At 34.2% G+C, this 27,521-nt stretch overlaps 1 protein-coding gene across 3 annotated transcripts; it reads right to left on the reverse strand.

Annotated features, from left to right (window-relative positions):
- Nucleotides 1-378: 378 nt before the first annotated feature.
- On the reverse strand, nucleotides 379-27,421 carry Ctps (CTP synthase). 3 transcript variants are annotated; one of them, XM_069820411.1, is made up of 14 exons: nucleotides 27,016-27,421; nucleotides 25,133-25,303; nucleotides 22,165-22,250; nucleotides 21,952-22,083; nucleotides 21,482-21,646; nucleotides 21,210-21,364; nucleotides 19,378-19,510; nucleotides 15,603-15,691; nucleotides 15,115-15,252; nucleotides 13,870-14,030; nucleotides 13,653-13,760; nucleotides 13,035-13,247; nucleotides 11,836-11,897; nucleotides 379-4,945 (listed from the first exon to the last, which is right to left on the reverse strand). In XM_069820411.1, the coding sequence occupies exons 1-14, from the start codon at nucleotides 27,179-27,181 to the stop codon at nucleotides 4,811-4,813; spliced, it is 1,914 nt and encodes a 637-aa protein (XP_069676512.1). In that variant the 5' UTR covers nucleotides 27,182-27,421; the 3' UTR covers nucleotides 379-4,810. The 3 variants fall into 3 exon arrangements, with proteins under 3 accessions (XP_069676512.1, XP_069676514.1, XP_069676513.1); XM_069820413.1 differs by having other exon boundaries at nucleotides 379-1,005; nucleotides 11,805-11,897; XM_069820412.1 differs by having other exon boundaries at nucleotides 379-1,005; nucleotides 27,016-27,420.
- Nucleotides 27,422-27,521: the final 100 nt, after the last annotated feature.

The following is a 27,521-nucleotide window of genomic DNA, read 5'->3' on the forward strand; positions in this document are numbered from 1 at the left end:
CAGATTAGGCAGTGCCAATGGGATCCAACCGCTTCCGCAATGCTGGTGACTAAATTGAAGGTTTGTAAAACTTAGAACCATGTTAAGTATGCTATGTATCGAGAGAAAAAAAATAGTTGCCAGAACTAAAAAGTCAACCTATGTATAATCTCTCAGAGTACTGACCTTTCCTCCTACAATACTCTGTATGTGTCAAAAATTGTAAATATCAAGTGTTACTATACAATTGCTACAAAGGTTTAGGCAGTCAAAGGATCCAATACTTGAAAGGATGAAGAATAAGAGATGGTATTGCAGGAAAAATTAGAATATAGATCAATTTTGGAATTGAAAATAGAGAGAATGGAATTCAAGACACATTGTATTAAAAAAAATAAGTCGAGACTAATGTTTATTTCTGGGTAAAAAAATTTGGATATACATATTTTGGTTAGGTACCTCATAAAGCATCTTTTCCGAATGGAATTTTTACATAGGTAAGATAAACTTGTACCACAATTTGTGCTTCAAAGCTAATAAACAATTACTTAATCAAATGAAAATATAATTACAGTTGACAATTATCAATTATAAGTAAGTATAGCCAAATACTGTAAATTCATGCTAGACAAAGACGAAGATGGGTATTGTAGATTTAAAATAAGAACATTAACCATAATAATCACAGAATAATGCTCTCCTATTACATATGCGTCAATATTACAGGTGTGCCATGATTAATACTCTGGCATCACTATAGCACACATAATAAAATCACAACTTCTGCAGACTTATCACTCTTTAACAAGTACAATTTCTATACTGCGCACTTGTAACATGACAGCCAAATTATTCTAATTGTATCTTTATACCACAAAATACCAACATCACACGGTATTAAAATCTATACGTAAATATATGGCCATTATGTTTTTGCAGGCTGATGAAGCAATCTGCCTCTTACATTTTCTGAAGACGAGTGAAAATTTGCACAGGAGAGAAAAGACATCCTTCTTTTACAATTTCCTGCAATACAGACAGAAGAATGTAGTAAAAGAAATGTCTCAATTATTAATTAAACCATAACATGCAAAATAACTGTGAAAATAAAAATTTCTAACTTCTCTTCCCTCCTTAACATTTAAATTCTTACCTAGTAAGACTGTGGTATCATTACCACAGCAAATCAATAATACTTGTAACATACCCTCAGCATTATTATATTGCTAATATAACAGTATCCATATTAAGTAAACATTTTAATTATCAGTATGGATTAAAGCATGCATGTATGAATATTTCGTTGGTGGCTATATCATAAATTTCGAGTGTCAAATTTTAGAGGAAACATTTAAAAACTTAAAACAGCGTATTTATTTCAAGTTAGCAAAAAGGCACAAGAAACAAAAGTTATGCAGAGGTAGTTTTAACTCCAAGTTCTATTTGAAGAATTATTATTTCTATTCAGGAAGAATAACTAGTAGAAAAATAAAATTAATTTATAAATTGCAATGTGCTTTTCCTTCTTCATTGACCACAGTCAGGAGATACACCAGCATCTCGTCTCAATTCAAACCTGTGCTCTGTGATTCTTTCATATGTTAAGAGTATTTTCAAACATAATTGCACTCTACATTTCTCTTATAAAAAGTAAACAAACAAAAAACAAAAGCACTACTTAATTTCACAACTTAAGTTACAAGAAACCCCATGGATTCAGAGCAAGGGAAAATATTGCAGTATATGAAGTAGTATCAAATGAAAAAAGTGATCTCAATCCTGTACTAAAATTGAAGGAAAACATTTTACTGTGGTCTTGAGATTGTAGTAAATAACCAAAATATGGAAGAATCAGCAGAATTTAAGTACCTTCATTTTCCATTGGCAACTGACTAAAGAGAGAGAAAAAAAATTTCACTTCAGATTTGTTCTGTATTTTATCAACATCAGAAAAAATATCCATCCAAACATCTTTTAAGTCATCATTGCTTCTCTCCTATTTAAATTACCTATGTTTATTAAATACAGCATACCCATAAATCTCAATCCATTTTTGCATTAACATCAATATTTTTACTTTGTTACAGGATAATCTCTGAAGATGCTTGCAATAAAAGAAAGAAGTGAAATTGTTTATGCAAGATTGTTTGGTTTAAAATATGCGTTGGTGGGAACAGGATTTACTCATAAATTTAGGAAACATGTATCAATTAGAGCAAATCCTCATATTCTCGTCACAAAGTTCAAGAGGACAGGAAATATTGGAGATAAAACACGCTCTGGTAGACCTCTTATGGTTCAAGATATTCGAGAAGCCATTGAAAAGAGCCCACAAGTTTCAACTTATCATCCACGTGCTAAGTTCTAATATCAGTGTGGAAAATTTTGAACTTCACCCTTAAAAACGCGCCTACCATGTGCAGAGCTCCACAGATTGGAGAATGAGGATTATGCAGCTCGTGTCAACTGTGAAAACCTCATGGATCATAACTGAAGGGTTCAGAACCATAGTGGGCTAAGCGCCATTTACTAAAACCGTAGAAAACAAGGGTTAAAATGAAGTTATTTTCATTAAACTATGGTATTCACTTAACTTTAACCCTTGCTTTCTCCATTTTTTAATAAATGGCACTTGGCCCACTATGGCTCTGAGCCAGTCAATTATCCTCTTCAGATGAGGCGAAATTTCTCACTTGCAGTACAGTTCACAGACACAACTGTCACATATCGGGTGATCAGCTGCAATGAGTGGCAATTGTGAATGTATGCATTAGTGCAAACACTCACTATCCAGAAATAGTACCTTAACAACAAATTTCCAAACAGATGGGTAGGCAGAAATTCACTCAAATTTCCGAACAGATGAATAAGACAGAGATTCACTCAAACTATGGGCTGCACATTCACCAGATTTAACCTCCTTTGCTTTTTCTGCCTGGGGATTTATCAAATCAGGTGTACAAAACTAGGATTAGGGATCTATAGGATCTAAGACCGCATTCTACAAGCAAAGTAATGAATTTCAAGAGATATGCTTAGGAATGCATTTCGACCTACAGTTGAACACTGGAAACAATGCTTCAAAATGGAGGGAGGCTATGATTAAAAAGCAATAAAAACATGTATAATGCACAGTAATAAACATATATTCATTCCATTAAAGTATGTGCATTATTTCTTTAAAATAGATCGAGATTTTGTGAGCATGCAGTATGTTTCACAGTTACTGGTGTATTAATGATGCATAAAATACAGTGAAACACTTATCAAGTTCTTTTACTTTCCTGCAACCTAAGAGAAACAGATATAAATTTGTCTCAGAGATTCTATGAATTTTTGCGACATTAAGAAAAAAGTACGACTATTTTTGGGACACAGAAAGAAGTGTAATCAACTTTCACTACATGTTCAAATGCATCAGCAATGTCATTTACTTTCTTTCCTCTCAACAACCATGGTTACATGTAAAGCTTCACAAAAATGTAAGATTCGGTGTTCTGAATTTGAGAAACAATTTACACTTCTCATAGAAAAAATTCACTACTAAGAACAAGTGATATGTAAGCTGTTGTAATTTCTACGAAGATAACATACTACAATATTCTGCTTATACTTGGCAAGAAACTATTCATATGAGTGCACGTTGCCACAAAAATTAGTTAACAACTTTTATATTGCTTGCTGTGTTGGAATGGAGCCAGCATATAATCTATCACAAAAGCAACTCCTACTAAAAGAAGCTTACTATTGTGCTTAAACGTGAAGATGCACCACATAATAAATATACAAAATCTTAAAATCCTATAACAACTATGCCTTTGCTTGCTACAATGCAGGTGGAGCCACCTGAAGAGAGCACCTGGAGTCAGGCTAAACAGACAAAAGAGATCATGAAACAAGCAACACTGTAAACTGGTGATATGAACACAAATATAAAAATGATGTTAAAATGCAGATAGTAGAAATATCTGTTCACTGGATGTGATTCTCATGATTTCAGAGTATCTACATAGACTACTGACATACGCAATAGTATATACACAATACTGTGATGCACATTCTTTACTAATGTCACAAAATGTCAACATTTGCGTATACTGCAAAGAAATAAAATAGTGATTACTATACCATAAAATTGGGTAACTTTGCACCATTTTCTAGTCAAAAATTTGTTTTCAGTCTGTATGTAGTCTTTAAATGTCCAATTCTGAGGTGGGTATTTATTTTATATGTTCTAGGGGTATGCAGGAATGTATTTAGCCAGTCATATCTTCGAAAATAAATGTCTTTTAAAATTTATAATCTGCCAAAAATTTGGTGCAAAGTTACCCATAGTTGGGGGTTACTTTGCACCGCCAGAGTTTTAAGAGGGGTGGTGCAAAGTTTGCCATTGCTGGTTTACATTGCACCATACACGTGTTTGTATCAGGAACAGAAAAAATGGAAACACAGATTCAAAAACTGCTATAAATAGTAACACAGACAAAGCTTTTTTGAAAAAAACTACACAAAATTTCAATATAAGTGATCACATTCTTTTAAAATGTTGTTTCAAAAATATTTTCAGTTCTTTCGAGTGACAAGTCGGGGCAACAGGACGTGAATAACTGTAAAAAATGATAGGTATTAATTTGGGTCAAGTTCTGGAATGGAATATAAGCAAGCCCTTTCTTGATACTCTCTTGGGTGGATTTAGTCTCCCAATTACATCCTACCATTCATATTCCATAATATCGTCCCTTTCAGGTCAATTGGAGGATTTCCGTCTCTAAGTCTTGCAACATGGCCTCCCCACTTCCATTTGGTGTTTGTGGCTTGCAGTGCTGGATCTTCAATTGCTGACATCTTTTGGAGCACTTCCTTTGGAACTCTGTCCCTCAGTGAAAAGACTAGTATTCTTCTCAACATTTTCCTTTGGCATATTTGGAGATTGTGACGAAGTTTGGCAGTGAGAGACCGTGTATGACTTTAATATGTAATAAAAAGAAAAACAAATTCAAGTAATTTACCTGTAACACAAAGTGTGAATTATAGTAAGCGATTTTAAACTTCATGGAAGGTCCTCAAATCAAAATAATGCAATTAAAATTTTTTAAAAATTTTCGTTTTGTTAAGGTGCAAAGTAACCCCAATTTAGCCTCAAATTCACCTTGATTAGAAAATTATTCTGTAACACCATTTGCCGACAAAAAAGCTGCACAAACGAAACTAGAAAGTCTAAGTGGATGAATAAGGAACAGATAAACGTATAACTTATCTTGAGATTGTGCACACCATGTGATGAAAGATAATTAATTTGATCTATATTTCAATCAAATTATGCACACGTTCTGTTGTTAAGGTATAAAAATACAATAAACAAATTCTGTGACCACAAACAGTGGAAAAATACTGTACACATATACCATCTATTGGTGGAAGTGGTGAACAGATAAATTTGGTTCACGTAAACACACCTAGACCTATATAAAACGTTTTTCATAGATGGTGCAAAGTTACTCCTGCAGGTGCAAAGTTACCCCAATTTACGGTACTTGAAGATATGGATATGTTCCTAAGGTATTTCTGGTAATCATTTTAAAAATAAATTTGATATGCCTTGAATACAATGAGACACGTTACTGAACACTGAAAATGTTCACTGCCAAATCTGTGATGGGAATGTCAAATTATTCTTCTGTGATCACAATTGAGGAGGTGGATCAGGAAAGGCGTGAGTGAAGCTAAAATTTGATTAATCCTTATAGCAAAGAGTATAGTTCTACGAAATTTCAAATCGATATCTCAAAAAATGAGTGCAATATAGCATACAATTGACAACACTACAGACTAAATACTGCTTTGGCAATAATATTATCTTGCCATTGTTAAGTTGGTCTTTTTCTTTTTTATATCACTAAGTACTATTGTCCAGTCCATCTCTTAAGTATTGTTTTCATTGTAGAATATAAGTAAGCGGTGTGGGTGACTAAAATAATACCGTCCCTAGAACTGAAACAAATGTGAAGTTTGTGCATTGTATTAAAATGGTACAAAATAGAATTAAGTATGAAAATAGCAATATGTAGTTATTTTTAAGCTGCATTGCTGCAAGAAGGGCTTTTTTATTTTATGGCTTAAATAGAAAAGTAAAGGCTCACCCCCACTTAGTGGAATCAAATCAAACAGAATTTCTCTTCACAATGTATTTAAATGGACGATAGCAGAAAGCGGTGCGTGGAATTGAATCGAATCGAACAGAACAGAATTCAGGAACTAGAATATTTATTCCACTGCTGGAACAGAATTTCTTGTTTTGGGTATGATTGTAAGTTCTCGTGAAGCCTTCGTGAAAAAACAAACGAATCGTATCCATTTATTATTGAAAGTTATTGCTGAAATAGTACGTATACAAAAATCACAATTTAATATGAACAAAGAAAAATTAATAAACCTTGTGTAGATTTATCCTCTTTTGATCACAAAACACAAAAGTACTGTTTGGTTCAATTCCACTAGATGTGAGCATTAGCAGACATTTCATTTCGATTCGGTTCCATTCCGCTAAGTGGGAGCGGACCTTTATTAAAGTATTCCAGTTTTCTATTCAAGATAGTTAAGGGAATATATTAAATTTCAATTTTAAATTTCCTTTACTAATATATGAAGTTCGCATTACCAATAAAGCTCATAACAAAACTAACCACTTGTTTCTTGGAACCATCCATAGCCCTCTCACAATCTTCTTGCATCCACCTGCTCAATTTATGTATTAAATTGCTAGAGCCATCTTTGAAAGGTAAGAACACTAGTGATAATTCTTAACAAAGTGAGTGTTATTTCTTATGTAAATCGCATTACTTTAGGTTATACTAAAACTACAAACATGTCCATATATCTAATAATCACTTTTACTTCAACTGTTTTCAAGAAAGCCTATAAAATTTACAATTCTGACATTTGTGAGAATAGAATCTTTCTAAGAACTTCAAATTATGTTTCGTACATGAGATAGAAAGTGTTTCAGAAACTTCGCCATGAGATATTTTAATTTTGATGTTATTACATTATAAATACAGTATAAGCAAAATGCACAAATGTAACTTATGACAGAAATGTTGATAGCTAAAATTACATGGAAAGTAAAATATCATGGATGTAGAGAATACATTCAGTACTAAATTAAAATTTTCTAACATACATAAAACAACAGCTACAATTCTTACGTATCCTGAAGAATACACATAGTCTGAGATATATGTACTGTGTTAGAACATGAAAGATATTGATGAAGTCTCCTACCAGAACTGATAAATCAGAAATGCATCTCGTTATGAGAAAGGAAAGCTCACCTCCAAGAGTGCTAATGCAGAGAACATTGCACTATGTAACAACACAACAGAGCACTGTACATGGTACATACAAGTTACACAGACATCCTGAGGCTGAGCAAATTAAATCTGGAGAGTCTTATCCAGTACCAGCATTTACAAATTAAATGTTCCCAACAGTGCCTCAAGCATAAACACTACCAGGGTTGCCTTCACAAGGATATGAACTCTCCTTATACTTTAACAAGCAATAAAAGTTTGTGCAATGAATATGCAATTGTAATGAGCATGAAGTTTGTGTTCTGAGGTAACTATGAAACAATTTATAAAAATACCTTTAAAATGCAATATAGTAACTTAGAACATAAAGTACCCGAGACCAATCTGTTCTATTCAATACATAATGGACGACATGAAGTTATACTGGCAGTACAAAAACGGAATAGCTACAAAATAATTCTATCGCTGTCCATATTTTGTAGAAAGCTTTATATTGCTGCCAATTTTATCTTTAAAACAGAACACTATCAGTATACAAAAACAGAATATTTCACAGAAAATTTCTTGACTGAGGTAAATGACATATCTTTTGCTATATAAGCCAAAATGAAAGAGGCAAAATTCCTCATTGAATGATCATTGTCTGTTAATCCCATATCACTAAACTGAAGAATTTTAAGTATAGTGACAGGTATTAACAGGTCACTGTTGCTTGAAGACACCTACAAACTATGTTAATCATTAATGATAGAACACGAAACTCCTGCTAATGTTGCGAATTGGATGCAGCAAGACATAAATATATTGGGAACTGATCCTTAGTACAGAGGATCTAATGGGGATTAAAGCAGTGAACCTACACAAGTTCATAAATACCTCTGGACTGCTTATATAATCCTTGCACAATAGGCCATCTTTCAGACCTTGGCATTTTACATTGCTTGTAAGTCATCACATTAAATATGAAAAGAAAATATATATACGCAAACCAAAGAAAACATTTGCTTCCTTTCAAATAAATTTCAATATCTTCTGAAATAATTTTTCTTCTAGCATTCTTGCTGATGGCAATGTAGATGGATCAACTTCCTTGGTAAACAAGCTGTCTGTATGAAATTACATTTCTTTTCACAGTAGATATCAGCAAAAAATAGTTGACAATAATATCTAAAACAGCTTGAAAATCATCAGTCACATAGTTTTAGAATTTACATATTTCCATTCTAAAGAAACTTTTATAAATTTGTCTCTTACATTTTCAGATTTCTTTATAAAAAGACAGGACAGTGACAAAAAGATCAGCTACACCATTTTGATCGCAGGTACATTATTTGTATTTTTAATACATTACTATTTCCTGTGCTAATGCAAACTTCCTACTAATTTATCTGCTACAGGAAGGAGATTTAATTCCAAACAAGCATGTCAAAGCCATTTGCAGATATTCCTGGTGGTAATACAATTACAAAACATCTACACCTTATTACACAAGCAACAAATCAGACCTATTGGGCTAATATCTTCAGAACTGTAAACCACAGCATGGGTAACAATAAAAATGCCCCACATTTAACAAATCTCACCAGCAGTTCAGAGTTTTTCAGAAACGTGTTACAATGCTAACATTAAGCACGTGAATAAATAATATATTTACTTTCAAGACTGCAATCTAAAATGGAACAAGTAAGTCCTCTGAAAATAACTATAAAATCTATGAGATTTCATGCCTTTAAGGCAATAGGATTGTAAAAGAGTTTTTTGGCGTTATGTCTATGCACTGAGATTTAATTTCTCTGACATTTCAGAACTCGTTACAGGTTTCCTTACAAGAACGTTCTCTTTCAAAATCTGTAAGGGTTGCCTATTCCAGCGATATTCAATCTTTTTTGCTAGCATACCCCCCAAACTGCATTGCAATTACATAAGAATTAACAAAAGACATTATACAGTAGTTACTGATGCAATAATAATAGTAATGATTTACGTAAAATTGTATTCAAGCAAGGAAAAACAAGAGTTGATATTGCAAAATGAACTATAAAATATAAGTACAATATAAAAACAACAATGAATTGTATATTAATGTATATTGTTACTGTCCTTTGTTGGTTTTTTAAACTTAATTTTGTTTGAAATTACTAACTTAAAAGGTACGGCATAATTTTATAATTTATTTTACATATTACACTGCATAGGAACTAGTTCAGCAGGTTTATATTGTATCAAAACAGTATTTAAACGTAACAAAATTATATCTAGAATCAATTAATACCTCTGATTGAGGTTCTGGCTGATATGTATATATATTATCAGGCAGTACATCTCACTTGACGATATGTGTCAGAGAAAGAAAAATTGTTTGTATGCATCTGAAGTCTGATTAGTGGAATATGTAGCTAATCGGCGATGCATGCATTGGAGGGGGAAAGGAACTGGCCACCCTACCCTATTATCTCCTAGCCTAGTTGCCTCATGAGTGATGCCTTATTGGTGTTACTTATGAGTTTCAAACCTGTCTTCAGACAGTTGACTAAAAACAATTGTATAGGAAATTTGTTATTAGGGAACATTTCTTCTGAATACATGTATTCATATTATGTATATTGTATAATTTGTGTATTTTTTTTTTTATATTCTGTGTTGGTTGGTTGGTTGGTAGCCAATGCTCTGATATCATGGCAATGAAACCATCAGCCGTCTGTGTAAAATTTGCAAATTCAAATATGAATTAGATTGTCAAACAACAAACTAATGCAATAATTACCAACAAGTATAAGATAAATATGTCAGCATTTTTACATACATCATCAGTGGGATGCATACCCCTTGACACAACCCTGCGTACCCCTGGGATTATTCGTATCATAGATTGAATACCACTGGCCTGTTTTGTCTACGTATTAGAATAGTAGAAGACAGAAGACACCCAAAATCTCCTTCACAAAAGTAAATCTACTCTTAAATTCACATCCAGAGTTCATGAATGAGAAGACATGCATGCAGTTGCCTTGAGTTGTGTGGTCTCTTGTTCTGATAATGGTGACCACAATAAAAAATACCTGAATGATTTACAATTAAAGCTCAATCATCCACAAAGTTACGAAAGAATGTTAACAAAAATTCTCTTCACAATATGATGTCATAGTTGCACATACTACAAACCACTGCCCAACTAACAACAACCAACTGTGACAAAATAATGCAAGATCGTCATTGAAAGGTCTGCATACAGGGCGAGTCTGGAGGAAAGGTACATGGTTTGAAGGGTGATAATACTAGTGATTCTGAACAAAAAATTTATATGAACATGTCCTGTTCTTAACGGTTTCAGAGAAAACTAATGGAAACAATGGGGAACACGAAAAGTGCAGATAATAGTAAATTAAAACATTGCTACCTTATGTTCTGTTTAATTGTGTACTTTTCTTTAAAGAACATGTTCAAAAAGTCCACAGTCAACTTCAATGCACTTTGCAGTTCTTGGAGACAGCTGTTTTGTTGCTGTTCAGCTGATTCGGACATTCCTTTACTTCAGCAAAAGTGTGTAAAATGCGAGCGAGAAGTAAACTTCGCTCTTAAGCCAACTCCATGCACAGGAGTAATGTCGGGTGACCTCGGTGGCCAAGAAATGACTCCACCACGACCGATCCAATGCTCAGGATAAGTTCCATTAATCTTACTACAACCTAATGTCGTTTTGGTTGTGTCTGCATATGAGTGCTGATGAAGAACATGAGACTAACACAAATGATTTTCAAACAACTGTATGTCAGATTCTGTTAAGAACAGGGCATATGTTCATAGAAACTTTTATGTTCAGAAACACCAATATTATCACCCCTCACATCATATACCTTTCCTCTTGACTCACCCTGTATACATGCTTATGGGTGTTGATGATGTTCATTCTTATAGTAAGAAATAAAGAACACAGACTGAATGTGACTGTTGCTTGTAACACAAGCATAATAAAGTTACTTCAGAACATGACGTGATGCTTACTTATGTAAACAATCTAAAGCTGTCTAAATTCCTCAAATGTGTGTCAAGCATTGCTCTTATTTCACCAAGTAGGTTTAATTAAATGGCTGAACGAAAATGACAGCTGCAAACTACATGATCCACACATACATTTTACATTGGAAGACAGACCAACTTTGCTCAAACTCGATCCCATCATGCTTTGTTTTATTAATTTCCCTCAGACATATCTTGGCAAGGACAACTGTGTCAATAATTTCGGAGCAAAGGGATAAATCAAACACACAACCTAAGCAAAGAGCTTACTTCAATAAGCTGTATGAAAGAGAATATATGTTTGAATCATTTTAGAATTCAAAACGAAGACCTCTGTGAGATTGTCTAGTTGACTGATATTCTCTGACATTACCTCCTTGCTCTAGTGCGTAAGTGCAATTAGGAACAAATCAATTTCTTCTGGCACAATATTTAAACTATTCTGCTCAGCCATCTTTGAGCCTGTGACACTTATCTATTGAGTACAAACTCCCTCACCAATTTCAACATACTAAGAGCTACTGCTTACATTGCCACTATCTGGCGTAAGCAGATTGTCTTTCAGCATTGTTGGAGGGACGTCATCATCATCTGAAACAAAAGGATACACAATTTCAAAAGCACAAAATAAGATATGGTTGCCTGACTTCTAAAACCTCTAGATTGGAACACAAAGCATTGACGGACATCATTACTAGATTAGTGAAACCATCATAATATTTAGGTCGGGCTGATTATATTATGAAGTTTAAATGCAGAAAACAAAGAAGAGATGTGGCGAAATTTCCCTTTGTAAATTTAATTAAGGTGACTTGTAATTACTTAAGTTACAATGGTTTGATTAATAGAAATAAGTTTACTTTTGTATATGTATAATTTTATAGCAGGCACTATTTATACGTAGTTTAGGCTTTATTTATAGTCTCAAGGGCCCCATAACGTGATTTTTTTTTCAGTCGCTAGTTGGCAGTATAGTGAAACTGATAAAAGTTGTTTCCTTGAAAGTCCATTGGGCTGATCAATCTCTTATATGTGATCAGGATTTAACCCCGCAGCAAAACCTCAGCCGGATTGAGATCTGGAGATTGTGGAGGCCATATTGTTAGAAAGTGCCTACTGATAGCATGATCGCTATGATCACCAAAGATCTATGTAATTCATTATTTTAAGGAGTGTTCTCCTGTAAAATTTCCTTTCACGACTTTAGGTCCCTTTCCGTGTAACTGGTCACAAATAAGGCATTTTTTGGTAACAACTGCTAGATGAAAGTACAGTTTCTCCATGCAATTCCATAAGAGTTATAAAGTTACATTATTGCATTTCTAGAATTATATAAGGATTTTAAAAACATGATGCAGGAATACAATATGGGAGTAAAGTGAAGATGAGGATCGCAGAGATAATTTCAAAGTTAACAAGAAATGACCAATAGATTTTAACTGGGGGCCCCTCATTCAGGGAAGTTATCTATAATGTACTGTAAATTTGAGACAGGTTTTCTTTCCCTTCCAATAGAAGCCACATTTAAGGACTTTTATCATCTTAAAAATTTATGACACTTTGTTGGATTGAAACTCTGAACCTTGGATCTAATGACTAGAATGGTAAACTTTCAATCATCCAGAATAACACAAAATACAACACAACCAATACAGTTTTTAGAGTTTTTCTCTTTCTCCTTTTAATCCCTCTTCTCTTCTAGAAAGAGTAGTTATATAGTTAACTTACCAGAATCATCATCAGACAATTGCCTTGGAGATAAACGACATCCACGGGCCAAGTATGAGGGCAGCTTGCCAACTGATGATAGAATCAAACCAAGGAATGGTGGGGATGGCTTTAGTGGTCTGGAGAGGTACTCTGGATGGTACTGTGTTGCCACGAAGTAAGGATGGCCCTCCAGCTCGAGTATCTCCATACGAATCTTGTCTTCATCATGACCTAAAATGGTTATATCACATTTGTAACAGTCTTGTCTGTAATAATATTATTTAAACCCATGTTAGCTTTACTGTAATATGTTCATTTCAGCATGATACCTTCACACATTTAAATGTAACAAATAATGCCTTGGACGAGACTTAAGGGATAAATACTGTTTTAACAGATTACAGTAATGCTAATTTCAAATTATTTTCCTTAAAATTTATTCAAAGGTGTCTCTCGTCTTTTAAAGAAAGATGCAGAGAAACACAATCTAACATTTAATCTAGCTATGTAACAGTTTTGTAATATTAACATAAAAGGACAGAAGAATCTTGTTTTTAATTACATTTTTCTTCTTTTCCCTTCATTAATATAAATTATGTACCTGTTGCAACAATACTACAACTGAAGATCACTTACCTACAAACTTCATTCCAGCTGCCTCCAGTTCAGGCACAAATTTTGGGTTAACTTCATATCGATGTCTATGTCTCTCTTCAATTCTATCTTTTTTTCCATACATTTGTTCTGAAAATGAAATATGTGTACTTAAGAAACAAGCACACAATAGGTTGTTTGAACAGTATATTTATTGAAAATATCTCCTGCCATGAAAGTTATCAAACAAGGAACTTACTGAGTATGGAATTGCTCTCTGTGAAAAGTGTGTAGCGCTTTCCCAACCTCATGGTGCCACCCATTGAACCAGGGTTATATTCTGGCATGTCTATTACAACTGGATTTGGTGTGTTTTGTTCGTTCTCTGTGGTGTCAGCATCTGGCAGCTTCAGTACATTCCTGGAACACAAAGCACCATCAATAAGTGATTTATTGTGACAGCTCACGTGCAATACTACAAATCTAATATGAAGTTCAACAATTACTGATTTTGAATCGTTTTAGAGGTCCCCTTAAAACGATAATTTGATTCCATATGTTCTTTCATTCCAGTATAAGAAACAAAATCCAGAAATCGTAAGAAAACAATGAGGTTGCCTTCATCATAGCAAAAAATTTAATACATTTCGATACAGCACGTACTTTTTCTCTTATGTTTCATGGTTTTAATTTTTTTCGTCATGATACACAGCACTAACAACGGAATCCAAAATATTATTTTTTGTAAAGGAGTTTTCTGTGATAACACAGTTTCCTTAACAAGATATAATATATTTTTTTCTCCAGTTCTCACGATCTAGCCCATCTTCATCTGTTAGGATTTTTTTACTGCATAATCTTCTTCATTTCCTTTGCCCATGTGGGTTGTGGTCTATCTCTAATCTTTCTTTCTTCTGGTTTCCCTATTAAGTCTATTTTCTCTTCTCATAATATACGTGTACCATCTTAGCTGCAGTTCTTTTATCACTTTTACAATATCTTTTGTAACACCCATTTTCTCTCTTATCGTAGCATTTTTTATTAAAATATTATAATTTTTTTTTTTTAATTATGGTTTATTTAACAATGCTCGCAACTGTCGAGGTTATATCAGCATTGCCAGAGTACCAGAATTTTGTCCCGCAGGAGTTCTTTTACATGCCAGTAAATTAAATGACATGAGTCTGTCACATTTAAACACACTTGAATGCTATCGACTTGGGCAGGGATCGAACCCGCAATCTCGAGCACAGAAGGCCAGCGCTATACCGACTACGCTACCCAGGTAGACTCAAAATATTATATTCATAATATAAAGTGTGTGTATAGACGCGTGCTCGCGCTCACAAAAAGCCTTACAAAATGTCAAGTTTAAAGTTTAATCCATGTGTCTATATTTCTAGACTCATTTTGGAAAAGCACTTTATACAGAAATGTGATTTAATAATATAAAACAACAGTTTTGGTACTGTCAAATAACATAAATACTTTATTTTTATCACACCTTGAGAATTCGATGACTGCTGCTTGTAGACCGAGACAAATGCCCAGGAAAGGTTTCTGAGTTTCTCGGCACCATTTACAAGCTTCCATTTTTCCATCCATTCCACGCTTTCCAAAACCTCCAGGCACAACAACACCACTGGAAATTAACGAAAATTGAGCATCTCACTATATATACATCAGTGATTATAAAGTAAGTTCTTACAGTCAAACAGAAGAAGGAATAAGTTACTAGTTAATCCAGAATCAAATAGAAAGCTGACGATAAAGGTTTGAGTTTGAGAAAATCTTCATGATAGTCTTAAAAAAAACTGACAATGATGTAAAGAGAAATGTTCAAAGTATACAAGTTTAGTTTGCAATAAGTATTTCGAAATTACTTCTTGCACAAGTAGTCTGGTATTACCACTAACCATGCTATTTTACTTTTCATTTAAATAGGCTACATACTGATAAAATTCAATGAAGTATTATAGTTAAGACACTTACTCACTCTTACAAAGCTGCTGCCATGCTTCATGGTACTGGACAGGGTTTTCCATTTTTGTTGCATTTTCTAAATTTGCAGCTTCAATATACTGAAATACATCAAGAATTTCTTAATGGTATCAATAGTGATAGTGACTTGAGATTTCTCTTGCAGTAAATAACTGTAAGAAAAAGTGGTCTCTATTCATTGCAGTATTACAATGGCCTAACAACGATATATAAAAAAACATAAATCAGCCAAGCAAATACTTAATATCACCAAACACGACAGCCAGTACAAATGTATTACTCCATCGAAATACTGAACATCATTCACTCTACTAGTGCGCGAATTATCACGTGCATACTGGTTGGAGAGATAATGGCAAAGTGTAGTGATTGGTTATGTTAGCCTCAGTCACGATTTCAAGTACTCGTCTGAATAAAACTACAGTAATTTATTTGTGAAGCTGTTGCCTACAGCTAAATACTACAACATACACCATGTAGCAAACTGTGATTAGGAAGTCGCTATCTTCTCTTCACAGCCATAATGAACGAACTCCTGTGTTCCTTGTCTAACAGTCAGCCAGATCATAAGTATGCTGTATGCTGTAAAAACAGTACCAAACTTCTGAATTTTTTTCTCAATAACTGCTGAAGAGTGTGCACTGATAGTTCCAAATTAGAAGCTCAAAGAAATAGTGGCGCTAGAGTTTACTGCAAGGAGTTTGCATGTTACATACAAATAGGGGAAGGGAAAACAGCCTTTGAAGTAGAAGCTAAGCCACAACTTTACACAACTACAACATAACTGTGATCTTCGTAGATTCAAAGGCAGCAAAAGAAGCAAGTTGCATCAAACAATATATCAAAAGTTCCATCGATTGCTGAAAGTCACAATTGTTAGATTGCTTGGCAGACAGCAATATCAGCGGCAGTTCCTCTATATGAGCACAGGAGCACGTGAACACCTTAAAAACCAACAATAACCGTACGTATTACTGTATTAATATTATTACATCTATTACTTTCCAATGTGCAATGACGTTCCTACATATTTCGTCTCGAGAGAATGTCTCGTTTGAGTGTCGTGTGTCTTTAAACCTCCATTGGACAGGTTGACAGCAGCTCGCACAATTTTTCTCTAGCAGGGTGGAATAGCCTGAGGCGAGAATATTTTCTGGTTTGTTACAATGGTTACAATAGCTCTGGCTCGCACAGGTCTTAACGTGCTAATGACAGAGAAAGAGAGATGCGCCATCTCTCTTGGGTCTGGCATCCTGTTCCTTTCTCCCTCTTTCCTCGTTTTCTCTCTTTACTCTTTCTTCTCAAAATACCGATACGCACAGGGGCTGATTCTGTTGTCTTTTGTTCAGCAAAGTAAAGAAAATACAAGCTGCATTGATGCGTATTGAAAGTTGAAACAGTAACACTTGAAGTTTGGAGTGAGACGGTTGTAAAATTGTGTGTTAAATTAAAAGAGGATTAAAATATTCCTCCGTAACACAATGACAGAAGACCAATTAAGTACATTGGCTATGTCGGCAGTGGAAAAAAAAAACTTGTTAACAACATTAGAGTTATTCATAAATTTGCATCTCTCAAAACTAGGCGCATGGAGTTTCTCTACAAATAAATCTAGATCTTCAACAACAGCAGTGAGTCCTATAGTTAATTTTACTCTACTCTTGTTTAATGGTTTTAATTTTGGGTTATATGCGTAGATTTGGTACATGCATATTAGAACTCGTTTATCTCTGACGTGTGACTCAGTTATACGAGAATATATCAATGTGTTCATTACCAATATTTTTTTTTGTGAACACCCATCCAAGAAAGGCATGAGTCGCCACTGAGCAATATGTTATTGTACTTATTGGTAATAAGGTGGAATATTTCTTGAAAAAATGCTCCCAAAAATCACAGAAAACTAATCTATCAAAGTCATTATATACTGTACAGTAATATATGACATGAAGAAAAGAAAACATATCTGAAATGAATTAAAACAAAATATCATGACAAAAAAAAAATGGCGATTGATGTAATAAGAAAGCCCTATATTCTTCAGATTATAAAGAAGCTGTTGCAAGATTCAGAATCCTTTCTAGCTATAACTGCGTGGCACATCATTTGAAAAGAACAAATACAATGATAACAGACATTTGTGTATTGTGTAACAAGAATGAATGTTATTATGAATGAAGACCACCTGTTTCAGTGTCGTGCTCTCAGCAAGGATAGAGAAAAAGTAGAAGATACTGTATCTCCAGCCTATATTGAAAAACTATAAGAAAAATGGCGTAAAAACCAAGATCTCTACCATTAGAAAAACAAAGATTATGAGACTACAGTAATGAATAATTCTGGTGTAGTCTAATCAACTACCTATTCACCTGTCAGTACCGAATGTGCAATGCATTTTTCACATGCATACAAATCAAACATACTAGTGGCCTGTGCAGCAAATGCTGCAAACTAAGTTCATTAGACGTTCATATAAAATTTTTTCAGATTTATTTTCAATGAAGAATACCAGCATTTTGAAAGTTATTTGCTTCCATAAGAATGAAACATACTCCCTCTCAATGGTTTTTTTTATGCCAAATAGGCCTACTTTTTCTTGAACCTGTCCACCTTCAGTTTTTGAGTTTCAGCGCGTAAACGCAAGTAACAATGTCAAGACAATCAATGGGTTTTTCATGTGGAAGTAAAGCAATAGCTATTTCAGGTCATTGTGGATTGTAGGTGAAAGTTAAAAAAAGTCAGGTTTGCTATGCTTTCGAACAATATACATAGCATCTTGGTATAGCTGCTTTATGAAGAGCTTGAAATGTACAGGATAAAATCATTTTATCCTGCTAAGAGATCTTGCTGAAATGATCAGGAGACTACAAAATTTTGTAGGCCTCTTATTTTATCAGTAAGTAATACCTTTTGGTTTTTCCTTAACAACTGTAATTTTTGCGCTCTCTCGAGACAATACTGAAGAGAATGACACATATAAATATCTACACCACACCGCCATTAAGTATATGAAAAAGACCCAACCCTACTTGATTAATAACTATAAAAAATTTGATTTTTAATAACAATATTATTATCTTACGTAAGTTTTGTAGTTTTATGTGTAAATAATAGCCGCCACTCAGTAAATTATAGAAATGAAGATCTAATTTAAGATATTCTCTACATCTACTTATATAACCCAAAAACATTTCACTTTCATATCATCAGTATCGCATTAATATGTATAATTAATGAAAAATAGTCACATCAAGGCATTAACTATAATAAAATTTCATTTCTAATGGTAATAATGTCATCAAACCACCTCGAGTTTTGTAGATTTTAATATCCAATACACAGCTGTACTCAGAAAATTACATACCGCAGAATCAGACCTGTAAAAATTTTTAGAAAGTCTTGCAGTTTTTAATAACCAATTGAATTTGAACTCTAAATATGTCAGCAATCCTGCAGTTCATGGCCTTCGTGTAAGAGCCTATTGTTTATTGTAGTGTGTGTTCTGTTTTATTCTGAAATGCAATAAATTAGTTCTCAAAACTGACGAAAGATGGATTTTGGAAAATAGGAAAATAACATAGAAAAATTGACATTTCACTGAAAACTACTATTTTTCTGAAAAACTTTGTGTTCAGCAGTTTTCCCGTAATTTCCATTACCAGTTTAAATTATATATAGGCAATTTACAGTGTTGCCGTATTTCATTTTGCAATTTCTCAAGCTCTATAAAAAAAATAAAAATGCAGAAAGTGCTCTGAAATCATACCTTCACATTGAGCTTGTATCCAGCTGCGACAGAAGCATGTTGCAGAGCTTTTGTCACTGACGCATAGGAGTCCTCCAGCTTAGTGTACTTCCCTACAAGGGCAATTGTCACATCCTTACGTAGTGTATCCACTCTGTAAATTCATAAAAATTGAGCTTCAACATTATGGACAATACATTCACATTTGGTATTGAGAACAGAGGACTTTTTCTCATTTCCAGTTTTTCAAAGTCACTAAAATTAAATATTAAGCATGTCATATGGTCTAATGGTTACTACCTTTCTCGTCACTGAATCCACGGTTTGTGGTGATGGGGTTTTAAGGGCAATAAGAATTCTCAGCAAGATTCCTTGAGAAAGGAAATGAAGCTGAAAGGTCAGTGCCATATATTTGCAGCTTACAGCAACCTGTTCCTGAATGAAATGGCCTCCAGACAAAATTAGTCTCATTCACGTGTAGGCAAATGTCTCTGCAGATCTACAAGATTGCTGCAATCTTTAATTTTTGTATCATAAATACAGTAAAACCTCGATTATCCAATATAATGAAGGGGAGGAAAGGAACAGTTAATTGAAAAGAATGGATAATTCGTTCTTTTTGATTAACTGTTCCTTTCTATTCTGTTTATTCTTGCTTTATTTGTATGTTCTTTTAAAGAAGTCCGTCACTTTTCTCTGAATTTTACTACCAGTAATTTTTTTTATCTTCAGTCTAACTCTCCGAAGTAAAACAATGTCTGGGAATGAAGTGTCATCTTTTTTCTCAAAAAAACCTCATGAGGGTTTTTTCTGATTCAAGTGCAGTTTGTAGTGGAACACGTGATTCAGGCACCGCCAGATAATCCGATGTTCAGTTAATGGTGAGGTGGATAATCGAAGTTCAACTGTATAGAAATCAATTCCTAACATTGTTCAAAACTTTCTATAACAAGAGCATCAAAATTTATGCAAGGTGTATAACTGATTTTAACAGTTTTGAGTCTCCTGAGGTATACGAAATGCCAACATGTTTATGTACACAGAGTTTTACCTCTTATAACTAACATGTGCCAAATATAACAGAAATACAATGTAGTCAAATGAATCAATCAATCTTCTTAATATATCCAGCTGTTTGCTGACAACATAAAATCCATTATAGTCCACTGTAGTCTATTCAGTTGTTTTTCACGAGAAATGAGGGTATTTTGATCGGTGTTCATTATAGATGCCTGTTGCTAGTAGCCAGAGTTGGGGTGTAGTCAATATATACTGCAGGCTGTGTCTTCTGCAACTGGTACTGATAATTTTAATTTACTTCTTTTGTGGTTTATGGATGGACAATATAGAAGAATGTGTTCCAGATCTTCATTATGATTATTACACCACAGACAAGTAGGATTATCAGAAAGGTGAAATCGGTGTGTGTGTGACAATGTGACCTGTTCTGGCTCTTGTTAAAAATGTTTGAACATGTCTGGGCAAGTTTTTGTACATTTCCGGGTCATTTGGTTTCTTTTGTACAGACTGTAAAATTTTTCCTTTGTCAGGAGAGAGCCAATTGTTGATCCATAGGTTTATAAAATGAGACTTTACTGAAGCAAAATCACTGGATGATATCACTTGAAGAGGTCTTGGTTCCAAATATATTGCCTGTTTTGCAATATTATCGACTTTACAGAGACAAAAAAGAAACACATATGCAAAACAAATTTTCAATGAAGGTTCTCTTATTTGACATATGAAAAACATCCTATCTTGAAGAGGTTTAGAACCCACAACTGTGACTACTCAGCAATGTTAATCAAAATAACCAGAACTACTTAATTTCTTTATTACTTGTTTGTACTAACCTTTCAGCTAGATCTTTCCATTTCTGCATAAATCTTCTTGGAGGTGGCATTGGAATATTTAGTTGCAGACGATCATTGAAGAATTCTACAATTCCCTGGCTCTCCATCAGGATTGGTACCCGGTATATGGACGACAAATCGTGTATGCAAATCACCTGCAAAGAAAATCTCTTTACTCACATAATAAAATAAGGTAAACTACATTAACTGAATAATATTTATCAGGCATCAGGCTACATTTAAAACATGTAGAAGTTTGTGTCACTACTCACCTGTTCAGGTGCAACATGGCAGAAGTTTGATATCTTCTCCTTGACAGTTTGACCAATGGGGTTCTCACTGCGGCAAACAATAAGGTCGGGAGATAATCCCAGACCTCGCAGTTCCCTCACACTTGCCTGTGTTGGTTTTGTCTTGGGTTCCCCTGTAGCTCGAGGCTGCAAGTCATGAACGAAGTGTAACCTCAGTGTCAAACTCTTTGTACTCATTCAATGCCATCTTAATGTGAAAAGCTATTTTTCAGTGTAGAATGTTGCTTAGTTGATGTCTAAGGCTGGGGTGCACACAGAATCAGATGTGACACGGCTCTTTGGGACAAGATATAAGTCTGGGGTGTGCCCAGGATCGAATCCAGGTCTATAGGATTATGAAACAAGCAGTCTAGCCACTGGAATGCCGCGGTGGCTGTTACAAACAGAGTGTGAGTGACTGTATGAACCATTTTAAGCAGAGATTAACGTACCTGAGGAACCAAAGACACATGTGCACAGCAGAAATTCTCCTTCTTGACCCGGAACTGGAACTGCCTGAATGCTTCAACGAATGGCATGCCTTCAATATCACCAATGGTTCCACCCAACTCGACAATGCACACCTACACACACAACAAGGTCTTGTAGTTGCTTCAGTATCAAACATTTCAATTCAATTCAATTCATAACAATCATCAATAAACCTGTGGCTTTGTCCCATCTTGGCTAACTGGCTGGTTTGCAACTCTTTCAACCCATTCCTGGATTGCATCTGTGATGTGTGGCACAACTGCAACCAAACAAAAATTATGGCTCACATAAATTATCCTCTAATTTTCACACAAATCACAAACAACGCAGTTTTACGTGTGTGCATGTGTTTTTTAAGCAATTATTTACATCACGTTCCATTACAATTAAAGTAATACTACATGACTGGCTGATTATTACAAAAATGTTTGCTTACAATTATTTTATATAACATAACTTCCTCTATATCCATAAGAGATTTGATATATTATAATAAATATGTTAACTTATCCTATTCTACATTACTTCTTAGTTTATACCAGTTCTATTCCTAATATTGTTCTAGTTTTAGTTATATTTATATTATATACAAAGTCTACCTACTAATTACTACATACATATTTGTTACAATTTTTACAATGATTCAAAGTCTACTGAATTTACAAATTGCATGAATTTTTTACAGTACAATTTTATTACATCAAATTTATTAACTGGCCATTTCTCTTTCTTTCTTGAAATTTTATTCCTGAATATGGCTTGTTGCGAGTTCAGTTTAGGGCAGTCATATATTAGATGTTCAATTGTCTTTCATTTAGGTTGCAGGGACACATAGGTGATTTCATAATGTGTGTGTGTGTGTGTGTATGTGTGTGTGTGTGTGTGTGTGTGTGTGTGTGTGTGTGTGTGCGCGCGCGCACGCGCGCGCGCGTGTGTACAGAGTGAACTATAAGTAATGTCATTAATTTCAAGGGGTAATTATTCTTTGAGATATTTCAAACAAGAAGTTAATACAATTTTGTTTGATTTGCATCCTTTTCGAGATAAAAATTGTTTTATATGAAATATTTCATAGCGTGTTTTGGGGAAGCCTTTGATTTAATTCCCAATTTGCTCAGTCAATTTAGAGCAGTGTATTACAATAAATTACTGCAATGATTTTAGTTTTGTTCTTTAAATGTGCAGAAATTTGATCTGAACAAATGTAACTTTTCGTTCTGAAAAGAAATTTTAAAATAAAATCTCGACATTCTGTGTGTCTATATATATATATATATATATATATATATATATATATATGTTGTGTTGTTGTTGTTTTCTAATGCCAGGCATTTGACAATGAATTCATTTGACCTCTTGCACTCCAATATTTTTCAAAGATATTATCATGACCAGCCACTGAAGCACAGATTTTGAGATGTTCCGAATCCATTTCTTGGTTTGAGTTGCACAATGGACAATATATGTATGTATATATATATATATATATATATATATATATATATGTATGTATGTTCAGCCTATACTAGTTTAATAATAAGAAATGCGCACAAATGTGCAAGAGTTGATTTGTTGTTATTCTTTGCTGCATTCGCTAATTGACTTGATTCTGTTCTTGCATTTTATTATGTGATATCTTTCGCAAAGCTGATCACAGAGTTCGCACACACATTCCAGGCTAGGAATGTGGTAGTGTTGGGTCGTCAAGTTTTAGTATTTAATATACTTGCGGCCGGTGGCCTTGTGAGCCGTAACTTGCTAATCTCTCAACCACCAGACTAGTTTAAATTGTTGTTACATGTGCATGACCATGTAGATCTGTAGGACGTGCACAGTTAGTTACCAGTCGGACACTTCAGCTGCAATGCCTATGTCAGCTCATGGTCGGAGAGTACACTGAGACCAGCAAGTTATACTTTCCCCTAGATTTCACATGTTGGGCATGGCTGCTTTAGACTCTTATTAACCTGTTACACATTCATTTCATTTTTTTAAAGACATTCAGCTTTCCGCTTGGTTTGGAAATTTATAATTTCATATGGAATTATAGTCTGTCTTTCTTTCTAAGTGTACAGTAGAACTTGGTTATAACGACATAGAAGGGACCTTAAACATCACGTTGTTATAAACGAGTGTCGTAGTAACCGAGATTCACATTATCAATCTAGTGAGGTGGAAAATGAAAAATAACAAATTTAATTAGACTTATTTTAGATTTATGTATCGACTTTTAAGCCTACAATGAACATAATAAAATACACGTAGGCCTACAATTATAAATACAGTATTCTGTATTAAAACAGTTTGTTCAGTACTCACCAAACTACTTTACTTAGAAGTGAAGTAATTAGTCATTTTACTCTGTTGTCTTCTACTTGCCCAATACACACTTTCTAGGGCTAAATTACGTTCTATGTTCATAATTTCAGTTGCAATTTCACTGCTCCCTTCCCTAGCTTCATAGAACATGTTCATAACTCTAATGACTTCTAAAGTGTCACTCACTTCTTTTAGTGGCCATACTGTATTAAAATGCGTCCACTTAGTGAAAACTTCCTGTCGAAACTGATCTAATACTGCATGAATTCGGGCAGGTTACAATGGGGTGGGGAATCCGCCTGCATTCCAGAGGTCTGTGACAGAAGGAGACTGTAAAGAATTTGTCAGGGTCAGATTTCAACAAAATATTTCTTAAAATACTTTAGTTCTTAGAAGTTCTTATTCCAAACTGAGGTTGAAAATTACGTTATATGCGAGATAGACGCATATGCGTTTTTCGTATTAAGCAAGGTAGGAAAGCATATGTCTTATGGGGAATTAGTTGGGACCACAGAATATTGACGTTATAGGCGAGGTGTTGCACAAAACGAGGTCGCTATAACCAAGTTCTACTGTATTTTTTTTTCCATTCAATTCTGCATTTATCTGCATAGTCCCGAAGTGGTGTAATGTTTAATTCTCAAAGAAAGTCTGCATTTCTTTCTCTGTAAGATTTTAAAAGAAAGCAGAGGCAGCAGACCAGCATCACCATCACTACCAACAACAATATAATAATAATAATAATAATAATAATAATAATAATAATAATAATAATAATAATAATAATGTTTCTATCTCTTAGGCCATGTTAGTTCTTCTCACCTTGGACAGTCTGACCTAGAAAGTCACCCCTACGCTCCTTGCTGATGACATGCTGATATATCTTGCCAGTTGTGATATTATTGTCACGATGCAGTGTTATGTCCAAAAAACGCTCATAGTTACCAAGATCTAGGTCTACCTCTCCTCCATCGTCCAGGACATAAACCTCACCTGTAACAAAACCAAACAATATACATGGTGCATGAAACTGCTGTCTGATAATATTCGTCTCTTCTGTGACTATTTTTTCCATTGGGAAAAGTTCTGCCAGTCTGATAACATAAAACTGAGGCAAGGATACTACAAAATTAATTAACTCCATTGAAGGAAGCCAAGATGATGATGACAAATAGTCGAATTCAGGCTACGAATTATAAATGGTAAGTACATTCTTCCAGTTTCTTTTGTTTATTTTTTATCAGAAATGGAGTTATTTCCTTCTTATCTTGTACTAGACGTGACATGATGCCTGGTCCTTTCGAATAAGTTTTAATACGTTTCTTGGGATTCTTGCCTCATTCAAAAGTTCTACATGTTCGACTCGTTTAAGTTCATTTTATCTTTTTTACCATTGAATGTATGTTCAGGGGAAAATTTCAGTATACAGATTCCTCACTGACAATTATATCTTATAATACTAAAAAGAGCATATTTGTCTGAGTTTATCAAATGAGCATCATCATGCTTACGAAAAGGCCAATAATTTATTTTGTGTGCACAAGGTTGGAATTTTCAATAGGGAAAGAAAGGAATCCGTGTTCTGAAATTTAGCCGAATTTTCTTTATTTCTCGTCAAATTTCGTCCTGCAAACCTATGATAGGCCTACAATAAACAACCCTTACAACAGCAAAGGAGATTTGAAAGTGACCAGGTACACATGGTAACTGAAGAACCTGTGATACACACTAGTCGTAAGTTTAGTTGAGAATACATTAAAACGAGTTCAAAAGTTTAATTAAAGTAGGCCTACTTTACATATAATTATTCTCGGTTGTTGACATTATAGATAAATACCCACTCCTGCCTGCGAGCCAATATGCTAAAATGTCTTGTAACCCTCATCTTAAACAATGACACCAAACAAAACAAATCCTGGTGGTTGAGAGATGACTAATGCTTACAGCTTAGTCTTTTCCAAGTGGTCTGTGAGAGCACTTCTGCGCTGTATCATTGTTTTCGTGTGTTCCCCAGACTTTAAAATAGGCATACCACCAGTGCTCTGAAAGTTACGTTTAAGGGTTTACACAATTAAGAGCCGAGAAATTATATATGATTCAAGAAACAGAAAGAAAAGAGCTAATCATTATGTTATTTTGAAAAGATTCAGCATGTGTACTAGAGAGGACTTGGTGGTAACAAGGGTATCTGAAGAATCACTCATAGGATTATGAAAACCACACGAGACACGGGTTACAGTTGGAACTTCTGGAAAGGATCACAAAGTCCCAGTTAGGAAGTGTTATGTCGCGTACTTCAATTACTCTGGTTGTACTTGTATGGTGTTACACTTATTTTTCATGGGCAAAGAAAGGTTACGGAATTTATATTGCCTGTCTCAGTACCTAGGCCTATGGATTTTTTACGGGACAAAATTTAGTGTCAAAAAGATAAACAAAATATCACACATACATGTCGACCAATATTAATGTGAGTACACTTGAAATGAATTTGCAGATATTATGTATTTTAACTCAATTATCCTAACCCGGTATATTTGCACCACGTGTTCGCCAACAGATGTTCTGAACGTCAAACTAGTGTGTAAAATTAATTCCCTTGTATGGTTATAAATTTCACTGTCATATATTTATCCTATTTATTTTATGAAATATAAAATAAGTTAATTACGAGTATATACAAATAAATACATGTTATATATTACCATGTTCAAATGGAGAAAACGTGCCAGCATCAATGTTAATGTATGGATCTATCTTAATTGACGTGACATGGATGTTACAGCATTTTAATATAGTACCGAATGAACTAGCAATAACTCCTTTTCCTACTCCACTTATCACACCACCAGTTACCAAAATATATTTCATCTTTGGCAAGGCTAAAAGTTTCACACAAACAGTAATTCACACAAATAATGTGTTATGTCTCCAAACACGCGAGTGGCTTCCTATACGTCGTCTGCAAAACGACGAGACTGCCATTCGTGGCGCAAATGTAAATTTTCGTGTCGCTACTACTTTAACCAGAAATAGTAATATATTAAACAATTTATTATTATTATTATTATCATTTGCTTCGCTTATACATCAATTAGTCTCGTTATTATAGTTGATTTATTAAATGCGGACAAATATGGATTGTATCACGTGATATATATCACGCATTATAACTGGATAATTATTCAAAAGCGCGGGAAATAATATACGA

The sequence above is a fragment of the Periplaneta americana genome, chromosome 3 (assembly GCF_040183065.1).
Source record: "Periplaneta americana isolate PAMFEO1 chromosome 3, P.americana_PAMFEO1_priV1, whole genome shotgun sequence".
Lineage (NCBI taxonomy): Eukaryota > Metazoa > Arthropoda > Insecta > Blattodea > Blattidae > Periplaneta > Periplaneta americana.

What these genes read in the sequence shown, in the direction of transcription:
- Ctps (XM_069820411.1), bottom strand. Translation starts at nt 27,181, where the DNA reads ATGAAATATATTTTGGTAACTGGTGGTGTGATAAGTGGAGTAGGAAAA. An exon ending in GATACAAGCTCAATGTGAAG is followed by an intron (nt 15,692 to 19,377) that starts GTATGATTTCAG and finishes GATGTATTTCAG; the next exon opens with TATATTGAAGCTGCAAATTT. An exon ending in GCAGTCATCGAATTCTCAAG is followed by an intron (nt 14,031 to 15,114) that starts GTGTGATAAAAA and finishes TTTGTGTTCCAG; the next exon opens with GAATGTACTGAAGCTGCCAG.